This window comes from Stenella coeruleoalba, assembly GCF_951394435.1.
Source record: "Stenella coeruleoalba genome assembly, chromosome: 3".
NCBI lineage: Eukaryota > Metazoa > Chordata > Mammalia > Artiodactyla > Delphinidae > Stenella > Stenella coeruleoalba.
In genome coordinates this window covers 154,691,713-154,712,903 of record NC_137148.1, presented here as the reverse complement: position 1 = coordinate 154,712,903, position 21,191 = coordinate 154,691,713, and the positions used below count along the sequence as shown (strand labels likewise).

The following is a 21,191-nucleotide window of genomic DNA, read 5'->3' as shown; positions in this document are numbered from 1 at the left end:
CCCTTGGCCCTAGCCCTGGGGCACTCCTACTGCTGATGGCCAACCCAGGGCTCTGACTCTTCTGGCTCCAATTCTGGGACCTTGCAGGCCTGTCTCTTCCTTACCCTGGGAAAATAGTCTATATTACAGGGTGCTTCCAGAAATCCACAGGCAGAGCAGTGCAGTGAGAGAGCATGAGCTGTGTACACAGACTGAGTCCTAGCTGATCCTTGGGCAAAGCAGTGAAGCACTCTGAGCCTCGACCTCCTCCACTGCAATGTGGGGATGGCAGCACCTGTTTTGCAGGATTTGGGGGATTGTTAGAAATAATATGCTGTATACAGTATCTGGCGCAAATAGTAGCTCTTAGAGTCTGTGGCCCACAAGGCACATTTGCTTTCTTAACTTCAAGGCCCCATGGCTAAGGCAGCTCTGTCCAGTGATTCAGACTCAATCATAAGAACCTTAGAGGGAATTCCCTGGTGGTCCAGTGGTTAGGACTCGGCACTTGCACTGCCAGGGTCCCAGGTTCAGTTCCTGGTCAGGGAACTAAGATCCCACAAGCCGCGTGGCATGGCCAAAAACAAACAAAATGGGGAAAAAAGGGCCTTAGTAAAAGGACATTGACCTCCTTTGGATGTTCCAGGGAGCCATCAGTCCACTAATCTGTTCAGACACATACTTACTGAGCACCTACTGTGTACAAGGTTGTTATGCTACACACCGGGGCCCAAAAATAGAAGTGGCATAGTCCCTATTCTTGAGGAATACACAATCTGATCTGAAAGAAAGATGGGTAAACAGACCATTGCTATAAAGCGTGATTGTAGGATAGAGGTATACCTGGTGTCCTCAGAGTCCAGGAGGCTCACATGGTAGGCGTGGGTAGGAGGCACAGGGAACCTTTCCAGAATAGCGCCATTGAGCTGGGCCCTGAGGGACAGAGAGAGTGTTTGCCCTGTTTTTGTGAGGTTCTGATTTGGTCTGACTGCCTTGGCTTTTGTGGGATGAGGCAGTTGAAGGTGATGGTGGGGATGCTTCCTGGGCTCCTCGTGGCCTGCTCCTGTCCTTCCCTTCCTCACCTTTGGGCCTGTCTTTCTTCCCCATCAGCAGGGACCCTGGGTGCAAGGGGCACAAGTTTACCCATAGTGGCCTGACCTGCCAGCTACCCCAGCCCTGCGAGGCAGACGAGGGGCTGGGCGAGGAAGAGGACAGCAGCTCAGAGCGTAGCTCCTGCACCTCATCCTCCACCCACCAGAGAGATGGGAAGTTCTGTGACTGCTGCTACTGTGAGTTCTTCGGCCACAATGCGGTGAGTGCGCCCCGCCCAGGCCAGAGCTGGCTTGTGGCCAGCCGAAGGGAGCCAGAGGAGCACCCTGCTCTCCCCAAGGCCCCCTTGCTCATGGGGCTAATAATTGTGCTTGGACCCTGTGAGTCCTCCCACCAGCGTCCACTCGCTTGATCCTCACAGCACATTGGTGAGGTAGAGATTTCTCAACATTTTGCTGCCTTTGCTCTTCTCATGGTTTCTCTTAAGATTCACTTTTGTTCCTTAGGCAAAAAGAAAGGAGGTGGCAGAGGAAAGCTATGATTCTGATGAGTATGTATACGTGTGTAATCACAGAGAAGTGAAGGCTTGTGCATGATGAAGGCAGAGTGGAAGCAAAAGCTCTCAGTCCCCAGTGTGAGAGCCAGCCGAGGGACAGGTAGTGAACACAGGTGGTGCCAGGAAGGAGGCTCAGAGCAGAGTACATGCTGTCTCTGGACGGGGAGAAAGCAGTTCAGAAGTCTCATAAGGTGAAGAGGGAAGGGCTGCTGGCTAAGGGAGAGCAGTTGAGGACAGAAGAAATGAAAGTAATTACATGGCTAGTCACCTTTGAGCTAGCGGTTGTTATCCTCATTTTAGAGATGACAAAATTGAGGCTCACAAAGGCTCAGTGAACCTGCCCAAGGTCATACAGCTTCTGAGTGACAAAGCCTGGGCTCAAACCTGCTTTCTTGGCTCCCAAGTTACTGTGCTCCCAACACTGCTGCGTACCTCTCACTCCCTCCACCCACCACTGCCTTGGCTCCGGGCCTGGCTGAGGGTGAAGCCATTTGGCCTTAGTGGCTGTGGTAGAAAGAACAGTTGTCTCGCTTCTCACCACGTTTGGTGCCGGCGGGTGGGAGTGCTACGGGCTTCACAGGCCCAGGGTGTAACGTCAGCACCTCCCCCTCCCCCAGCCACCCGCTGCCCCGACGAGTCGGAATTATACCGAGATCCGAGAGAAGCTCCGCTCAAGGCTGACCAGGCGGAAAGAGGAGCTGCCCATGAAGGGGGGCGCCCTGGGCGGGATCCCTGGGGAGCCTGCCGTGGACCACCGAGATGTGGATGAGCTGCTGGAATTCATCAACAGCACGGAGCCCAAAGTCCCCAACAGCGCCAGGGCCGCCAAGCGGGCCCGGCACAAACTGAAAAAGAAGGTGGGTGTGGCGGGAGCCCAGCTCTACCACCTCTTCTCCCCGAGGAATCCCTCGCCCCAACCCCCAGAACTTTTGGGGCATGAATGGTGCTGGCGGCTCTCTGCTCTGGGAAGGTCTGAATAAGTTTGGGAGGCATCAGGGTGAGGGAGCCTGGGGGCCAGTGATTGGAGGAAAAACAAGTCATAGCGTCAGAAGCCGCTTGCTGGATTCCTCAAAGCCCCAGGACTTGCTTCAGTCAGGTATTCATTCAGCAAACACTTCTGCAAATACTGGGCGCTAAAATATGATGCAGTTAAGTTCTCACCCTGGAGAAACTCAGTCCAGTGGAGAGACTGACACAAAACTGGACAAGCACGTTAGTGTGTGACAAGTGCTGGGATGAGGGAAGCCCCCCGTCCTGCCTGGGCGTGCTGGAAATGGCTGTACAACGAGGCTGCCTTGGGAGCTGAGTTGTAGGGGGTGAGTACGGATTCATCAGGAGGGCCCTCCTGGCAGCAGGAATAGCACGTCCACAGCACCTTTGTGAAGCCAGAGCTCAAACCCAAGAGAGGTAGGAGAGATAGTGGAGGTGAGGGAAGGGCCTCTTGGGCTTTGACTTGATCCTGCAGCTGCAGGGGGGTGGGGTGGTCGCTGGAGGGCTTTAATCACAGAATGCACTCGCCAGATCTGCATCCCAAGATTACGGTGTGACAGTATGGAAGGTAGCCTGGAGGGGTAATACTCCAGGCTGGAGAACCAAGAACCAGGAGAGGAATGATTGATAATGGGCCTGGAGCAAGAGAGATGGGTTTTTCAGAGGAGGCAGGTGATCTGATTGCAGGACAAGGAGATGATGGAGTTTGGGATTATCTTCCAGGTGTTTGCTAGGGTGACTGTCAGGATGGCGTACCTTTAATGAGCAAGGGTGGAATTGGCAGAAGACTGGGAATTCAGTTGGGACACGGTGACTCAGAGATTCTCATGAGACGTCCAAGCGGAGATGGAGGTGTGGGTCTGGGAGTTGCTGGCATGGGGATGTAATTGAAGCTATGGGAATGACCCAGCCTGAGGGCTGAGTGAGCTCCTCCCAGAAGGCTGAGGATAGAACCAGGGGAGCTATTCCTGGGCAACCCTGCTGCCAGGCAAGCACCACAGTTTGATGGCTCAACCCCTGCCACCCCATCACCTCTTGGCCTGCCTGCCCTCAGCTTTGTCTGCACAGTGCCACACTCAGGAGCTCAGCCGAAGAGAATGGGTTTGACAACTAGCTAGCTCCAGGTCCTGGGTGGTCAAACAGCCCTGGTGCTCTGGAAAGCAGCAATGATTCTCCATCTTTTTCCAAACCAAAGGACAAACCAGGACCCCTTCTCTGCAGCCTGAAGTAGTAAGCCAAAGGGTCCCACCACTGCCTTCAGAAAATGGTCAGCATTTTCTGTCTCCTGGCCAGCATTGCCTGGCCAGAAGTGTGCAGTGGGCAACAGTGGTCTCTTTGGCCTTTCCTGGCCTCCCAAGGCAGTGGTTCCTAGTTAGGTCCCAGCAAGTACGCTTCACAGTTCCCAGGCCTGGTGTGCTTTTCATAAATCGCTATGCCTGGATATCCTTTCTCCTTCATGTCTGCCCCCTCGTTTTCCTTCTGAAAACCTCCTCCCAAGCCCAATTCACGTGTTTCCTTCTTTGCAGTCTTCCTCAGGTAATATCTTCCGCTGTGCTACGGCTGCACCTCGCACGTCTCTCTAGTCTGCCTTTTATCATTCTCTACTCGTTCAGAAACTTCCTGCACAGCTACTGTCTGCCCTGCCCAGTCTAGAGGCCAAGATACAACACAAACACAGAAGCGGGTAGTTCTGATATCCTATAACTAGCGATCATGGTCATTATCTGTTTATACATCAACCTCCTCCCCAGTACCCCTCCTCCACCTCCCAGACTTAACTACAGTCCATCAAAAACACAGCTTCCACCAAGAACCATCCACCCACTACCCACCTGGGGAGACAGGTAAAGCTGGGTATTTTTTTGCTCCCTCATACAATTTCTGGACCATGACTCTCTCTCTCTCTCATGTCCTAACCCTTGCTCCTTTGAAACCAACCCCTGGCTGTGTCATCTGCAACCTCCCACCACCACTCCTCTTCATCCACTGAAGACTGTCACCTGTCCTTCCCTTACCTTGACCATCATTCATTCACTCTCCTACCAGTCCTCTTAGTTCCTTGCGCCGTTGCCCTTCCTTTACACCCGCTCAGAAAAACCAGTCCTGGGTTCGACCCCAGCCTGCCTCTCCCCTTCTACACCTTGAGGAAGGCACTGGATTGAATCTATCTGTGGCACCCAGGCCGAGTGGTCTCCCGAGTGCCTGAGCCCCCACTTTGCTGCTCTCTAGTCTTCTGGCTCCTCGTCACTTCCATTCTCCCCAGTCCCTTTGTCAGACCTCCATTCTGCTCCAACTGCCAGGCTCTCCCCACCCCCACCTTATTTTTTGGCAGATAACCTTACTTACTGTTTCAACAAGGATTAAAAGCCAAGTGGACAGGCACTCTTTCAATGTCTTACCACCCCACCTGCAGACTTCCTTGTCATGAGGGAAGAGTTAGCCCTTTTCCTACCTAAGGCCTGTGCAGTCCTTCCTCCTCCTCAGTCTAACACCGGCTTCCTGCTGTGTGGCTCCAGCCTCTCTGGGCTGTTTCCCGTCAGCAGTTCACTGTGCCCAGTACTCTCTTTTTTGAAAGAAGACTGTCCTTTGAGCATACAACCTCACACTACCCCAGTCTCTTTCCTCTTCACAGAAAAACGTCATCTGCATTTACTCTGCAATTGTCAGCTCACTGCAAATTGTCTTCCACCTCCACTGCTCCACAGAGCCACCAATGAGTTCTTTGTTGCCAAATCATTCTCTCCTGTTCCATCTTCTTTTCCACTAGGCAACATCTCACACTTTGTTCTCCTTTTCAAACACTGTTTTCTTTGGCTCCTCCAACTTCAGCCAAGTGGGGGTGGGGAAAGGGCAATGGGGAGGCCACATTCTCCACATTTCTCTCTTCTTCTCTGCCCTCTGTCCTGCCTCCTTTGTGAGCGCCTCTTCCTCTGCCTGGCCCTCCCCCTTGAGGACAGGTCCCTGGGAAAGAGCCATCTAGATAGTGTTGCCTCCCAGGTCATTATGTCCACCTATTTCCTCCCTGTGCTTCATGGTGACATCTCCTGCTGCTGGGCACCTCCTCACACATGTCCTGCAGGCACCCAAACTCAGCATATACCAAACTGAGCTTGTCATCTTTGTCCAAAGAGCCCGCTTTTCCTTCTCCGTTGTCTGTCTAGTTAACGGCACTACCATCCACCCAGTTGCCTGAACCAGAACCCCAGGTGCCATCTGGGAGGACTACATCATGGTGATGGAGAGCAGTGGGCCTTGGAATTGGACCCCAGTTTGAAACCTGGCTCTGCCATGTTTGCTGTATGACCTTGGGCAAATCACTTAACTTCTAAGCCTCAGTTTCTTCCTCCATAAAATGAGAATAACCGTAGAACCTAATTCAAGGCTTTTGCAAGAATAAAATGGAGTGATGCACAGAAAGGTTGGGCAGAGTGAACGCTTGGTCAGTGTAGCTGCTGCAGCAGCAGTAGTGGTTGTTGATGTTGATTTCATGACTCATCTCATTCTCTCTCCCCGCCCCGTAACCAAAAGTCCTGGCTGTGCTACCTCCCAAGTAGCTCACACCCTACTGCCACTGCTTAAAAAGCCTTCCGTGGCTGAACATTGCCCTTAGGGTCAAATCCAGGCTCAAGCATGGCCTGCAGGGCTCTTGAGGATCCAGCCCCTGCTTAGCTTTCCAGCTTCATCTCTCAGTCTGCCCCTATTGCCTTCCTGCCCACTCCCCCCCACCAGAAGAAATCTGTGCTCCAGCTGTCCCTCTGAATGTTTGCATTCCCTAAATATTTCGCCTGTTCCCATTTCCCAGCCTTTCTATTTCCTTTTGTCTAGAAAGTGCTTGTCTCACACTTCCCAGGATAATCCTGTTCACCCTTCAGTGCTCAGTGAGATCCTGCCTTCTCTGGCAACCACCTCCTGATGGCCCAGTCTGGGTTCCCAGAGCACTCTGTGCTTTTTTCCCTGTACCTCTTGTCACTGGCACTCAGAATTAAACAGCCTGTTTGCATGTCCGTCTCCCCTGGCAGATTCAAGTCAGTGAGCAGAGACTGTCTCACGCATGGCTGAATTCCCAGTGCCTCATAGAATCACAAGTCAAAAAATGATTGTCAAAGGATATTGAAAAACATAAGAACTTCTGAAGATCACCCCTGGGTGTGCTTTCCCAACTCTGCCTCTTAATTAGCATGTAATCTAGGGCCAGTTCCTTATTCTTTCCAAAGATGAGTTTCCTCATCTGTAAATTGAGGATAACGACACAGCAAGGGCAGTTGTGAGGATTAAGTGAGACAACATGGGGAAGTACCAGGCTCATGGTACATAGCAGAAAATGCGTGGTTCTGTGCTTTCTCCTTCTCTCACTACCAAATTATACATGATTCCACGTCACTCCCTCTACACCAGTAGTTTTCAGTCTTTTGTAGAGCAGCAAAACTCTTTTCTGCAATTGAAATCTTCCATGGAACCTCAATTCCTAACAAATAAAAGCAAAGCTGTTCTGGTGCAGAGGAGGAGCAGTGTGAAGGGCCTTCCAGTCCTTTGTCCATCCCCATGGCCTCAGAGCTCTGTAGCATTGAACTCCACGGCACACAGCTGCTCTAGACTGTTTCTCTTCCTCACCTGAGTACCACATTGCCAAGGCACAGCCTTATTAGTGCCCAGGGAAAGGGGCACACACCCACTCAGGTGTCCTCATAATGACCCTCTGACGTATATAGGTTGGCAGTTTTTCTCCCAAATTTGCAAATGGAGATTTTAAGGTTCAGGGAGAATAAGTGATTTGTCCAAGGTCCCACAGTTGTGGAGCTAGTATTTTAAGAGAATAAATAACCCTGGGGCACAGGGTCACCTGTTAAGTTGACATTGAGGTGGTCGCAAGACCTCTTTTCTCACTTCACTCATCCTGTTTCTCCCTCTCCATTCCCAAATCAGCCTGAAATAGGTGAAATGGTGAAATCATCTGGCTCCTAGCACATGACTACCACTTTGTCCCCGTTGGCTTTTTTTTTTTTTTTTTTTGCGGTACGCAGGCCTCTCACTGTTGTGGCCTCTCCCGTTGCGGAGCACAGGCTCCGGACGCGCAGGCTCAGTGGCCATGGCTCACAGGCCCAGCCGCTCCGCGGCAAGTGGGATCTTCCCGGACCGGGACACGAACCCGTGTCCCCTGCATCGGCAGGTGGACTCTCAACCACTGCGCCACCAGGGAAGCCCCCCGTTGGCTTTTGACAACTGTCTCCCATCTCCCTCTAAAGGCCTCCTTAGCCTGCTGGTGCCTTGAGGTTAGGCAGAGGGGTGAGCTGACTCAGAGCCCACAGACATGTTTTCGCTCTCCAGATCTGACTCTGTCAATGCTGAATGGCAGGGTCCAGCCTTCCTCAGCCTCCTGGTCCTCACCTGGGCAAAGGGGCTGCTTTTACATCTTGCTGTAGGGGCCACATGTAGCTGTCTGTTGTATGCCACTGGGCATGCTTTAGGCATGGCCTTGATTGCCCGAGGCCAACTAAGCACTGAGTGGCCTTCCTGTGGGAACTTGGCCCTCTCCAATAGCCTCCCTTATGCGCCATCAGGAGGGCACACACATTCCCAGCCACCCAGAGCAGTCTGATCTACCATGGTAGTCTCACAACCCCACATCTTTCTTCTTGAAAGACCTACCTGATGTCATGGCTTTTTTTCCCCTACCACCTGCAGAATTGGAGAGAATGCCTCTGTAGCAGCCATCTTCCTTAATGCATCCCCACGTTGGTCTTCACTCCAGAATTATTGTCCCCATTTTGCAGATGAGTCCACTGAGACTCAGCAAGTGAGTGAGTTGTTTAAGCTTATGCCTGGGAGGCAGATCCTATCCCTTTTGAGTCCTAGCCGCCTTAGCTTTTTTAGGCCCTAGAACTGCTACTGGGGCCCTGGATGAACAAGATGTAAAAACCCTATCCTCTGTGGGTATAACTGCCTCCATCCCCAGGATATGTACCTATCTGATTGCATTTCATCCTCATTACTGCAGGGTGAGCAGGCCAGGATTGCCAGGCCCTGCCTCTAGCCAGTTAGTGGCAAAGCTGGGCCAGAGGCAGACATGTCAGGTGTCGCATTGTGCCTGGCAGCTGCCAAGGCCCTGCGGAAACTGCCTCTTGTATTGGCAGGAAAAGGAGAAGGCCCAGTTGGCAGCAGAAGCTCTAAAGCAGGCAAATCGTAGTGTTTCTGGAAGCCGGGAGCTGAGGCCTACCAGGGAGAGGCTCTTGGAGTGGCCCGATCAGGAGCTGGATCGGGTCAACAGCTTTCTGAGCAGCCGTCTACAGGAGATCAAGAACACTGTCAAGGACTCCATCTGCGCCAGCTTCAGTGTGTGTGAGCTCAGCATGAACAGCAATGGCTTCACTAAAGAGGGGGCTGCTGAGCCAGAGCCTCAGAGTCTAGCCCCCTCAAACCTCAATGGCTCCTCAGAGCAACGGCCTGACGTTAACCTTGACCTGTCCCCTTTGACTTTGGGCTCCCCTCAGAACCATATGTTACATGCTCCAGGCGAGCCAGCCCCACCATGGGCAGAAATGAGAAGTCTCCACCCACCATGGACAGAGGTGAGGGGCCCCCCTCCTGGTATCATCCCTGAGAATGGGCTAGTGAGGAGACTCAACACCGTGCCCAACCTGTCCCGGGTGATCTGGGTCAAGACACCCAAGCCAGGTAACCCTAGCTCTGAGGAGCTAAGTGTAAAGGAGGTCCCTGGTTGCAAGCAGGAGCTGCCTGAGCCTGTGGCCTCAGGTGGCAAGCCACGGAAGGGCAAGAGACAGGGTAGTCAGGCCAAGAAGAGCAAGGTGAGCCCAGCTCCCCAGTCCCCAGCCTGCCTTGAGACTCCCAGTGCCAAGGGCCAGACCCCCAGCCCCAAGCAGCCAAGCAAGGCCCCAGAGCCTCCCAGAGTGGACAGCTGTGCCGAGGCTGGAGAAGGGAGCCAGGGGACCCGACCAGGACCAGGCTGGGCTAGCAGCCCCAAAGCTGACAAGGAGAAGGGCAGCTCCTGGCAAAACTGGCCAGGTGAAGCCAAGGCACAGCCTCTGGAGCAGGAGTCTGTGCAGCCCCCAGGCCCAGCAAGGCCACAGAGCTTGCCACAGGGCAAGGCCCGCAGCCGCCGGAGCCGCAACAAGCAGGAGAAGTCAGCCTCCTCCTTGGGTGAGTGCACCAGGAACTGAGTGGCTGACCCCCCCACCCAGCCAGGCCATGGGGTGGAGGGCAGTCCTCACATGTGAGCAGCATTGCCCCAAAAGCATGACCCAGACGCCTGGCTGTGAGCACTGAGCCCTCCTGGCTGTGTCTTCCTAGACGATGTGTTCCTGCCCAAGGACATGGATGGGGTGGAGATGGATGAGACTGACCGGGAGGTGGAGTATTTCAAGAGGTAGGTATGAGGCTGCCTGCTTTCCCGCTCACGGTGGACTCCAGGGCCCCCCCGACACACATACACACTCAAGCCTCGGAAAGGCCTCACCCTCAGCCATGTGCCCTTGGAGGGAGAACTTGTCCAGCCCCTCCTGGCTCTCTCCCACCAGCCTATCTGCTGGGACACAGGTAGCCAGGATGATTTGGCAGGACAGGTCATCTGGGAAGGTGCAAGGGTCAGGGAACAGGAGGCATGTCAGACCCCAAGAACAAGGGCTTTCTCCAGTTTTATTCACCTGCACTTCCTCTGCTCTGCCGGGGATGAGTTTGAGGGGCAGAGGCAAATCAAACACAGTCCATCTAGGTGGGGAGAGAGAGCCATAAACATACAATCCAGTGATAAGTGCTGTCCGAGGAGTAAGGGCATGGGGCTAGGGCCTAGGAATGGCCAAGCTGAGAGGTGGGGTGGCCAGGGCAGCCCTCCCAAAAAAGGTGGTAACCAGGCTGAAACCTGAGGAATAGGAATGAGTGGGCCAAGTAAAATGAAAAGAGTTTGAGGGCAGAAGAAACACATCATCCTTGAAGGAACAGAAGGCATCTCAGTATAGCTAGAGTAAAATACAGGGTGAGGAGGGAGGCTGTATCCTAAGGCATTGTCACTCTCTTTACACATTGTCCCCTGGGCCTGTGGGCATCTCATCCAGGAAGCCCCATACTGCTAGACCCCAACACCTGGGAGCCAGAGGGGTTGTGCAGAGCTGACCTGGTTTCTTTAGTGACCATGACACACAGGTCTAGAAGAGGGTCCAATGGAGAGAGGAGGGAACCTCTGATTGTGCTTCTCTGGCATCTCCCGAACCTAACAGGTTCTGTTTGGATTCTGCAAAGCAAACGCGTCAGAAAGTTGCCGTGAACTGGACCAACTTCAGCCTCAAGAAAACCACTCCCAGCACAGCTCAGTGAGGTATAGAGACCCCCTTCAAGTGTTGCATGCACCCTCTCTTCCCATGCTGTGCCACCTTTTGTGCCCCTGCCAGGCCATTTCATGCTCTGGGGCATAGAGAGTTGGACTAGGTGCTCGGCTGGCCACATCTCTTCTCCTGAGAGCCCTCCTGCTTGTGTTCCTGAAGGGCCCTTCCAGCCCTGCCATCTCCTGGGGTATCACTGCCAGGCCTCTACTTCCCTCACCAGCTGCCTCCCAAAGTGTCCAGGAGGCCATGGGCCTCAGAGGGCTGCCCCCATGCCTGACATTATCAGCCTGAGGGTTGAATCTCGTTTGCCTGGCCTGGCTTCTCCACGCAGGCTACCAAGGTGCTTCCGAGTTGAAGCCATGCGAAAAGGACACAGCCCCAAGGGAACAGTGACAGGGCAGCGACGCTAGACCAAGGCCTTGGAAGTCATTTAGGCATAGAGGAATAGGTGGGCCCTCTTCCCCAAACAGGACAGATTCCACGAGGAAATTGGTAGTGAAACCGCCTCCTGGAAGAAGAGCTTGGCCCCAACCTGGGCTCTGGCCTCCTCTCCCAGTCACCTGCAAGGGTCCTTTTGTCTGAAATATTGACATATCAGATGATGTTCCAGGCTGAAAACTGAGAAGGCAGTGGTGGGCTGGGAACCAAGGGCAAAAGAGATGGCTGTCTGGCAGGCCTTGGTCCTGGGCTTGGGGCTTAATGGCTATGCAGTGCCATAGTTCACCCTAAGATGCGTCCCTGGGGTCAGGCCTTTTCTGGCTGGCAACCACACAGCTGCCTTCAAGGCAACAGGAAGCTGGGGCAAGTGGGCTGAGCTCAGTAACCCCCCAGGAGGATGTCCTCACCTGTCCTCTTCCTCCTCTTTCCAGTGCCAGGGAAACAGACTTCTGGACCCTGGGCTGAGTCCCCGAGTCCCGTTTTGGGTGAGGATCCCCCCACCCTTGACACTGACCTCAGCTTCCCAGGGGCAGCCTTCAGGGCTGGGCTCCCTATGGCACCTTTGTACTACCCCAGAGTCAGGACTGTCCTCAGACTCACCTCATCCCCTCTGCTCTGTGGGCCTGGGCTTCCTGATCCTTTGCCAGACTGATACATCCATGCCCCCAGGAGCTTCTGCTAGGGCTGGGTTGCCCTCCTGCCTTTCTTCACCACTTCTACAAGAACCAGGAGCTACAAGGACCCCAGGCACCTTCATCTGTTGCCCTTCATGAGAGAAAACGGGTCACACCTCCTCCTACAGCCCAATGCCCCTGTCATCTAGGAAACCTCATCCAGCCATAATTTTCTCCCACTCCCTCTTGGCTGATCTCTTTCTCAAGACAGGGGATGCTCCCCTCCAGTGAATGCTCTCCTCTGACCTTCTCCACCCTCCTCATAGCGTGATTGTGAGCCCCAAGTGCGTTAAGAAAGCAGTGCTGGCACAGACTCGGGACCCAGCCCGGGCCATGTACCTGGAGCCTGAGGCAGGAGCCTGAGTGCATAGGTGGCCTCTTCACTGTCAACAGGAGCGCAATGCCAGAGGCTGGCCTCTTATTCCACCCTGGCCTACAGCAGAGCATTGTGGGCTCCTCGAGTGTTGTCCACTTTCCTTGAGATTTAGGATGATGTTCACTGGGGCCGGGGCTCTGTCCCCCAACTGTGACTTAACCTTCATCCCCTGCTGGAGGTGATCGTCTGTTCAGTGTTTTCAGCCCAGGGGACAAAAATAGTAGGCAGCTGTTCCTGCCTCCATGGGCACCTGTGGAGACTCAGAGCCAGCATGAGGAGGCTAGGGTGGGAGCCATTGCTCACCGTGTGGCCATGCTCTTCTGTTTTCTCAGCCCCTGCCAGATCAAGCTTCTTCAGGGTGTCCTGAGACCCTGACTGCCAGCTGAAGGTCTACACCTTTTTCCTTCACATCGCCACCCACCTGCCCAAGACCCTCCCTGCCATCCCGGACCAACCAAAAGCTGAATTGATGCCGTGTGTGCTGGGGCCCCTCAGGACCTCTGCAGAACCGCTTCCTGGTGCTACGCAGCCTCCACATTCAGAGCCCGGGGGCTGGGCTGGCCTTTGGGTTTGGGGGCTGATGGTACTGCTGGCCCAACACTGCTTTCTTTGTGTTTGGTATTTTGTTTTACTTGTTTTTTCAATTCTTTTTGATACTGTGAAGATCTTTCCTGCCGAAAGATAAAGCAACATTTGGACACAGAGTTGGTATGTTGGTGGTTCGCTTGTCTGGGTGGGGAGTGAGGGTGAAGGATGTACTCAGAAGCATTGGAGTCCTTCTTAGTCATTAACCTTCTTGAGCATGTGCTACCTGTCAACAGGTTGGCATCGTTTCTGCTTAATTCTCGAAGCAATGCTAAGTGGGACTGTTATTCCATTTTACAGATGTGGAAATTAAAGCTCAGACAAGAAGGTGACTCTACTGAGTTCAGTTTGACCAACTAGGATTAGAGCATAGGCCTGTATGCCAGCAGCATCTGTGCCATTTCACCCATTGGGAGGACTCTGGTATGGAAACCCTGAGCAACCCCTTCCCCACACTGTCTTAGTTTCCCTCCCTTCAAGATGGATGAGTTGGAGGGGTGCAACTTGATCTCTGTGCAGCTGATTTGAGAAGGTATCAGGGGAAGCCTTGAGGACTTTGTGAACTGTGCATCTATAGCCTGGACGATTGGAGTTGTCAGGGGAAGTTGGTGGTAAATGGAGTTTTTATAAATTGGATTTGACTTTACAATGGGAATGGACGTGCAGCCTAAGTAGTTGAGAGTTAGGAGAGTAATGAACTATCTCATCCCCCCCTCCCCACCGTGGATCTGGTTAGTGAATTCAGATTTTAATATAATAGTTTGCTAGAAATGCCTCACACACACTTTTGTCCCGAATCCTCTCCATTTTCCTACTATAACCAACTCTTAGCCTGAGCTCAATGTGTGGAGCGACAGTGGTAGTGGCGACGCAGTCACTAAGAGCCCTTTGTGGAGTGTTGGGAGCAGAATCGGAAACCAGTCCCTCCCTCCTCCAAGGTTGGACACATATATTCTCTCTCTCTCTCCCTCTCTCTCTCTCTCTCTCTCTCTCTCTGTCTCTGTCTCTCTGTCTGTCTGTCTCTCTCTCTCCCCCCCCCGCCCCGCCCCAATACAAGCGCTTCCTTTTCCAAAGAGGTAAAACAGCATTAACCATGGGCTCACAGTTCCTGGTCCCTTGGCCAATCCCCAAGGAAGTGTGGACACTTCTGTGAAACTTTTCTCTGTGTATTTATTACCTGTGCTCCTCTCTCCCTTCAGCTCTTACACTAGGCTCCTGCCTTGCAATTGAATTCTCACAACTATCTAAAATTCTGCTTCATCATTTCAAAGTTGCAGGTCTGATCAAGCAGCCACTTTACATACAGAGAAAGAAGACTTTTGAGAATGGCATTGAGGGCCCTCTAAGCCCGGCCCCTGCCTCTGGCACACTCTCTCCACACCTGATGACCTCAGTCTCCAGCTAGGCCTGGCACCCTTGGGGCTTCTGACTTTTGCTCACTTGTTTCCCTCTTCCCAGTTAACACTTTGTTCATGAATTCCACCGTAACTTTCACATCCCTTTCTTTCAACTGAGAAGCCACTTTTACTGTGAGAATCAAGTTTGCCCTGCGTTTATGCTAATTCCAAAAGTGGTACCTTTTGTGTCTTAGAGATTTCTTAATCTCAAAACCAGTTATCTGTGTTTGTCTCCTCACCTAATCTGTAAGGTCCTCACAAGCCAGGTTTGTGTCTTGTTCATCTTTTATCTGCTTCGACACTACGCACAATGCCCAGCACATACTCATGTTTAATATATGAAGGAAGAAAACAGCACTGACCCATCACTCGTCTTTAAAAGTTCCCAGTGAAGTTGAAATCACCCTGACAGTCTTGGCCCTGCATGCTCTGGGTCTACCTTAAAGCCTTAGCTCTGACTACCCAACCCCACACGGGCCACGTGATCACTTTGTTCCCTGGGAACTTGCACATGGCCAGAACTTCATTCCTGCTAGACCCTCTATCAGGAAGCCTCTCCCTCTCTTGAATTCCCAGCTCTGAGATTCCACACTTCCTTGTAACTTCAGATGCAGGTCTCCTCGAAGCCTTCTCTGGTTCCCCAGTCACACTCTGAGTTCTGTTACAGCATTTACATTAAATAATCGTTTACATACATACACAGGCCCTCAGTTAAAACCCACCGTCATCATTTTGTTTATCCCTCACCACTCTGAACATAGGCGTCTCACACAGATGAGAACACCAGTCAGAGCGGCAGCGTGTGTTGAGTCACTTTCTCTTCAAGCCCCGCCCTGCCCTCCTTGGCCCGCGCCGGTTAATGGGGGCGGGATAGAGAGCGGGTCGGGATCCCAGCTGGCTGGGTCCCACCGCACCCCGGCCACGAGAGGGCGCAGTGTCCGCTGGCGGGGGCGTGCCGGGTGACGTCACGCCCTGGGCGAGGCTGGGGACCCAGCACACCGCCGTCTTCGGGATCAGCGGTCCCCACGACTCAACCCGATTCGCTTTGCGCCTTCAGCGCGTGCTGCAAGTCCTCCAGCGTCCCACAATGCCTTGCCTGACGCTTTCGCCCTCAGCCCTGGCAACAGCTGCGTAGCCGCCCACAGGGGGCGGAGACGCCACACCGCAAGACAGGGGCTCAGGAGAAAATTTGTCCCTCTGCGCGATCCGGCACTTAGAGGTCGTTGCTAGGCGCCGACGTCCGTTTCTTCACATCTGATTGGATCTCATCATAGGCGAGGCGGGGGTTTTACCGCGGTGCGCATGCGTGCAGCAGAGGATGGAGGAATCGGAACCCGAGCGGAAGGTGGGAGCCAGGTGGGGGTCCGCGCGGGTGGCGAGCGATCGTGAAGTGGGGGGCGGGGGTCCGGGTCTGACTCGTGTGTATCTGCAGCGGGCTCGCACCGACGAGGCGACTGCCACAGGAAGCCGCTCCGAGGCAGACGATGAGGACGACGAGGACTACGTGCCGTACGTGCCGTTGCGACAGCGCCGGCAACTGCTGGTGAGGGCCCCGGCTCGAGGGTGGAACGAGGGCAGGAGATGGGGGTTTGGCGGTGGGATGGGGGGTGGTCCCCGGTCTGCGGAGTAAAGTGTCAAGTACACGGGAGCGTGGTCCCCAGGCAAACGAGGAACTGGCGACCTGATCTGAGGGGTGGGGCAGCTGTGCGCCTCGGGGCACAGAACCCAGTCCCAAAAGCCAGGATCCTGACTCAGGCCCCTGGGCCCGATGCCCCACTGTGCGTTGGGCTCGGCTCTGTGGGGCGCTGGTGGAACCTCAGCTCCAGAAGCTGCTGCAGCGAAGACGCAAGGGAGCTGCGGAAGAGGAGCAGCAGGACAGCGGCAGCGAGGCGCGGGGAGATGAGGACGACATCCCGTTGGGCCCTCAGTCCAACGTCAGCCTCCTGGATCAGCACCAGCACCTCAAAGAGAAGGCTGAAGGTGGGCTGGGCAGCAGGCGGGAGGCTCAGCTTGGTGCACTGCTTTTGTGTCTCTCTGACATCTTCTGCTTGTTTGGTCAGCCCGCAAGGAGTCTGCCAAAGAGAAGCAACTGAAGGAAGAGGAGAAGATCCTGGAGAGTGTGGCTGAGGGTCGAGGTATGGCTGTAGCTAGGGCAGAGAGGAGGTGGACTGAGCCTCCTCCCCCAGTCCTAGGCATGTTATATTTCAAAGGGCCTGGCCTCTGGGAAGCAGGAACCAGCCCTGAGCCACATCTGTTTCCTCAGCCTTGATGTCAGTGAAGGAGATGGCTAAGGGAATCACGTATGACGATCCAATCAAAACTAGGTATGTCTTTCCAGTCTGGAAAGTCAGTCACACTTACTTCAGACAGTATGTGGTGGAGACTGGCGGGAACACCCCAAAGCCAGCTGTGCCCAGGGGCTCTCTTGACTCTTGCCACCCACCCACAGTTGGACACCACCCCGTTACGTCCTGAGCATGTCTGAAGAGCGGCATGAGCGTGTACGGAAGAAGTACCACATCTTGGTGGAAGGAGATGGTATCCCACCACCCATCAAGAGCTTCAAGGAAATGAAATTTCCTGCAGGTGCCTGGGAGCTGGGAGCAACACCACATCTTGATAGGGAAATATCTGCAAGGTTGCAGCCTAGCCCTCACCAAGCCCAGCAACTGCAGCACTGGGTCTAGTCAGTGGGGATGAGGGATTTGGGAAGGAGAGATTTGTCTTTATTCTCCTTTTTCAGTTGTTGTAACTGTTCATATTTACCAATTTCTGTCATTAGGGAGCTTTGGTGGGCAAGTGATGACGGCCTTAAACAGACCTGGGTGTGAATCCTGCCTCTGCTTAACCTAGAGGCCTTGGACAAGTCTGCGTGTTTGTTTTTCTTTCTTTTTTTCTTTCTGGGTCTTAGTTTCATCATTTGTAACGTGAAGGACATAGTGCCAACTTTTTGGCTTTGGGGGCTTGTTGGAGTACCTATGAGACACAAGGATGATGCCAGTGTTGTTTTCTGTAGCCATCCTGAGAGGCCTGAAGAAGAAGGGCATCCACCACCCAACACCCATTCAGATCCAGGGAATTCCCACCATGTGAGTGTGAACCTGGTGGCCCTGGGGAGGAGTGGTTGCTAGATGACAAGTAGTCCCTGTATTCCAGTGAACCTGACCCTCAGGCCTCTCTTCTCTCACCAGTCTGTCTGGCCGTGACATGATAGGCATAGCCTTCACGGGTTCAGGCAAGACACTGGTGTTCACTTTGCCGGTCATCATGTTCTGCCTGGAGCAAGAGAAGAGGTTACCTTTCTCTAAGCGTGAAGGGCCCTATGGACTCATTATCTGCCCCTCGGTAAGAAAGCCTGGCCTGGAGGACAGGGTGCAGATGGGGCCACCTTCTGGTGCCAGCCACTGCCCCTGTACCTGCAGCGGGAGCTGGCCCGGCAGACCCACGGCATCCTGGAGTATTACTGCCGCCTGCTGCAGGAGGACAGCTCTCCACTCCTGCGCTGTGCTCTCTGCATCGGGGGCATGTCTGTCAAAGAGCAGATGGAGACCATCCGACAGTGAGTATAGGCACCCCCGCCCCAAGGGCTTCCCCAAAGTCGCTGCCTAGACAAGCTAAAGGACCCTTTGCTTTAGCCACTCGACAGATCCTTGCAGAGGCCTCTCATGGGCCCAGCCCTCAATGAGCCCCAGTCTAATGGGGAGGTTGGTTGGGGTGGGACAGAGGGATGTGGTGAGGTACTGTGGGAACACAGCAGATGGAACGGGGGCATCTGGGAGGTCAAAGAGCCGGAGCATTCCAGGCAGAAGGCAAAGAGGTGGGGGCCCCGGGGTGTCCAGGAAGGTCAGGGTTGTTCAGTGTGACCCATTGAGGAGGCTGAGGCTCTGGGGCATGGCTGGACCTGTGCCCTTTCCACACAGTGCAGTTCCCAACAGACATCACTAGATGTCCAGGGTTACAAACAGACCAAACCCAGTTCCTGTTTCATAGGCATTGCTAGTCAGGGAGGTTGCAGACATGGAAAAGATGAGCTCATTGTACTACGAAAGTGAGCCTTTGAGGTCTACAAAGGGAGCTGTGGGAGCACAGGCTGAGCCCTATCTGAAGATTTAGGACCGTCCTCCTGGGGGCAAGAGGAGTGACCTGGGGGAAGGGTGTGTGGGGCCGAGGTGACCACATGGCTCGGGTAGAGCAGTGGAACAGAGTGGTGGTCGAGAAGGTTGCAGCGCTCTCCAGGAGAGCCTTGTGCCGTCCATAGAGCAAGGTGGTGGCAGTGACAAGGAGCGTCAGGTGAGGAGAGATAGGAAAGAGGCTGGAGGGCAGAACAAGGTGGAGTGCCGGCCTCTAGGTAGGGCTTAGCAGGTGGCCCTGCTGTCAGTGTCCCTCCTTGGTCCCCAGTGGTGTGCACATGATGGTGGCCACCCCTGGGCGCCTCATGGATCTGCTACAGAAGAAGATGGTCAGCCTGGATATCTGTCGTTACCTGGCCCTGGACGAGGCTGACCGCATGATCGACATGGGTTTCGAGGGTGACATCCGTACCATCTTCTCCTACTTCAAGGTGCCCTTCCCCACCTGGCCGGGACGCTCCTGCCACCTTCCCCCTACACACCACATTCAACTCTGGAGGGCCCTAAGGCCCTGTGCTGCCCACCCACTGTCCCAGCCCCTCAGGCTCCCCAGGCCCCACGTGCCCTCAGCCCCAGCCTTCTTCTTCCTTAGGGCCAGCGACAGACTCTACTCTTTAGTGCCACCATGCCTAAGAAGATTCAGAACTTTGCCAAGAGCGCCCTGGTAAAGCCTGTCACGATCAATGTGGGGCGTGCCGGGGCTGCCAGCCTGGATGTCATCCAGGTGGGCAAGCACTCCTGATGGGCAGTCTCACCTGTGAGGGCTGGATCTGGCGAGGCTCCCTTAGCTGATCGGAGCCGGGTGGGGGGCCACCTTGTGGGCACTAGGGGTTTCATTCACAGCCACAGCCCTTAGCAGGAAGCCTTCTCATGGTACCCAGCCCTTGGCAAGAGGCTCTCTGGTCACCTCCTAGCCAGGACTGGGGGCCCATCCTCTGTGGCAGGGCCATGGCTGGTGAGCCTGTTCTCAGGACCACCTAACCTGATCCTGGTGGTGGCAGGAAGTGGAATATGTGAAGGAGGAAGCCAAGATGGTGTACCTGCTTGAGTGCCTGCAGAAGACACCGCCGCCCGTGAGTGCTGCCAGCCAGGCTAGCCCAGGGGCAGCATGCTGGCGGAAGGTTGCGGGGGTGCCCAGGAGTCAGCCCCTGTGACTGGAGTTGGCTTTCCTGGACAGGTGCTCATCTTTGCAGAGAAGAAAGCAGATGTGGACGCCATCCATGAGTACCTGCTCCTCAAGGGGGTTGAGGCTGTGGCCATCCATGGGGGCAAAGGTTAGCGTGGCACGTGCATAGGCATGGACCCCGCTGCCATAGCAGCCCCTCATCTTATCCCTTCCCCTACCTGGCCGGCCTGCCACTACTCCCCAGACTCTTGCTGTCGCTCTAATAGCTCCTACCTGACCCTTCCCAGACCAAGAGGAACGAACCAAGGCCATTGAGGCATTCCGGGAGGGCAAGAAGGATGTCCTAGTGGCCACAGACGTAGCCTCCAAGGGCTTGGACTTCCCTGCCATCCAGCACGTCATCAATTATGACATGCCTGAGGAGATCGAGAACTATGGTGGGCTGTTCGGGGGGCTGGGGTTGCGGCCTAGGTCCCAGCCCCTGGGCAGTGGGCCAGATGCTCTGTTCCCTCTCTCTGCAGTGCACCGTATCGGCCGCACTGGGCGCTCAGGAAACACAGGCATTGCCACTACCTTCATCAACAAGGCCTGTGGTGAGTCTGCCACCAGGGCCACCTTTGGCTGTCCCCTGGGTCCTCCACCTATGACCAGCCAGGTCCTGGCTACAGGGCCCAGGGCTGGATCTGATGGTTCCCCGCCACCCCCACAGATGAGTCGGTGCTGATGGATCTCAAAGCCCTGCTGCTGGAGGCCAAGCAGAAGGTTCCACCCGTGCTGCAAGTACTGCACTGCGGGGACGAGTCCATGCTGGACATTGGAGGTGACACGGGGTGGGAGACACTAGTCCAATGGGGGCGTGACGGGAACACCACGGAACAAGTCCATTCTGCCCCTCAGTGGCCTGGGGGTCTGATGGGGGCCCAGGGTCTGGGGCACAGAGCCTGGCCCCATCACCGTGCTGACCCTCCTCCCCCACCCACCGCTACCCCATTCCCCCAGGAGAGCGTGGCTGTGCCTTCTGTGGGGGCCTGGGCCATCGGATCACCGACTGCCCCAAACTCGAGGCTATGCAGACGAAGCAGGTTAGCAACATCGGCCGCAAGGACTACCTGGCCCACAGCTCCATGGACTTCTGAGCTGGCTGTCATCCCTCTTTCTCTCCAAGGGGCCTCCGTCCCTGGGGCTCCAGCCACCTCCCACACACCCCTGCCCCGTGGGCAAGAAGCCAGCATCCTCGGCCCAGCTGGCCTGGGTTGGGCCAGGCTGGACCTGGCTGCCTGTTCCCTGTGCCCCCCAGAATTACTATTTTTGCTCCTCTTTATCCCAGCTGCCATTAAAACACCAGCCTTTTTGGTCTCAGCCTCTGTGTTTTGCCTTCTCTGCCCTGTGCTTCCTGGGCAGGCCTCACCCTCTGACCTCCAGAGCCCCTCTCAGGTAGGGCCTTGGCATCTCCCACCACTACTGCCATACCTGCTGGTACTCAGTTGTGGAAGGAGCTGCCTACCCAGGTTCCCCTCTGGGGGCTTAGGGTATTTCCTCTAGTCTACCTGGATTTAT

General features: G+C 54.8%; 2 protein-coding genes across 11 annotated transcripts in view; both read left to right on the top strand.

Moving 5' to 3' along the window:
• The window catches only part of FAM193B (family with sequence similarity 193 member B), a 32,258-nt gene extending 18,549 nt beyond the window's left edge, over nucleotides 1-13,709 (top strand). For 5 of the 9 annotated variants that reach the window (XM_079916562.1, XM_079916564.1, XM_079916567.1 and 2 more), the window contains 6 exons: nucleotides 1,090-1,291; nucleotides 2,203-2,442; nucleotides 8,707-9,730; nucleotides 9,881-9,956; nucleotides 10,804-10,901; nucleotides 12,729-13,709. In XM_079916562.1, coding sequence (XP_079772688.1) covers nucleotides 1,090-1,291; nucleotides 2,203-2,442; nucleotides 8,707-9,730; nucleotides 9,881-9,956; nucleotides 10,804-10,900 — 1,639 coding nt within the window. In that variant the 3' untranslated portion in view covers nucleotide 10,901; nucleotides 12,729-13,709. The remainder of the gene's footprint in view (nucleotides 1-1,089; nucleotides 1,292-2,202; nucleotides 2,443-8,706; nucleotides 9,731-9,880; nucleotides 9,957-10,803; nucleotides 10,902-12,728) is intronic. The other 4 variants (XR_013827557.1, XM_079916563.1, XM_079916566.1 and 1 more) reach the window with 4 other exon arrangements.
• A 1,845-nt stretch (nucleotides 13,710-15,554) lies between these two features.
• On the top strand, nucleotides 15,555-20,976 carry DDX41 (DEAD-box helicase 41). 2 transcript variants are annotated; one of them, XM_079916929.1, is made up of 17 exons: nucleotides 15,555-15,723; nucleotides 15,811-15,921; nucleotides 16,199-16,358; nucleotides 16,439-16,513; nucleotides 16,642-16,702; nucleotides 16,828-16,964; nucleotides 17,395-17,467; nucleotides 17,570-17,723; nucleotides 17,801-17,937; nucleotides 18,777-18,939; nucleotides 19,101-19,232; nucleotides 19,510-19,581; nucleotides 19,686-19,782; nucleotides 19,922-20,071; nucleotides 20,156-20,227; nucleotides 20,344-20,454; nucleotides 20,634-20,976. In XM_079916929.1, exons 1-17 carry the CDS (start codon nucleotides 15,697-15,699, stop codon nucleotides 20,768-20,770), a joined length of 1,869 nt encoding a protein of 622 aa, XP_079773055.1. In that variant the 5' UTR covers nucleotides 15,555-15,696; the 3' UTR covers nucleotides 20,771-20,976. The 2 variants fall into 2 exon arrangements, with proteins under 2 accessions (XP_079773055.1, XP_079773056.1); XM_079916930.1 differs by lacking the exons at nucleotides 15,555-15,723; nucleotides 15,811-15,921; nucleotides 16,199-16,358 and having other exon boundaries at nucleotides 16,437-16,513; nucleotides 16,589-16,702.
• The last annotated feature ends 215 nt before the right edge of the window (nucleotides 20,977-21,191 follow it).

Bases quoted from the DNA above. Each gene is read 5' to 3' on its own strand.
- DDX41 (XM_079916929.1), top strand. From the start codon at position 15,697: ATGGAGGAATCGGAACCCGAGCGGAAG. The intron at 15,724-15,810 runs GTGGGAGCCAGG...GTGTATCTGCAG, and splicing joins AATCGGAACCCGAGCGGAAG to CGGGCTCGCACCGACGAGGC. The intron at 17,938-18,776 runs GTGAGTATAGGC...CTTGGTCCCCAG, and splicing joins CAGATGGAGACCATCCGACA to TGGTGTGCACATGATGGTGG.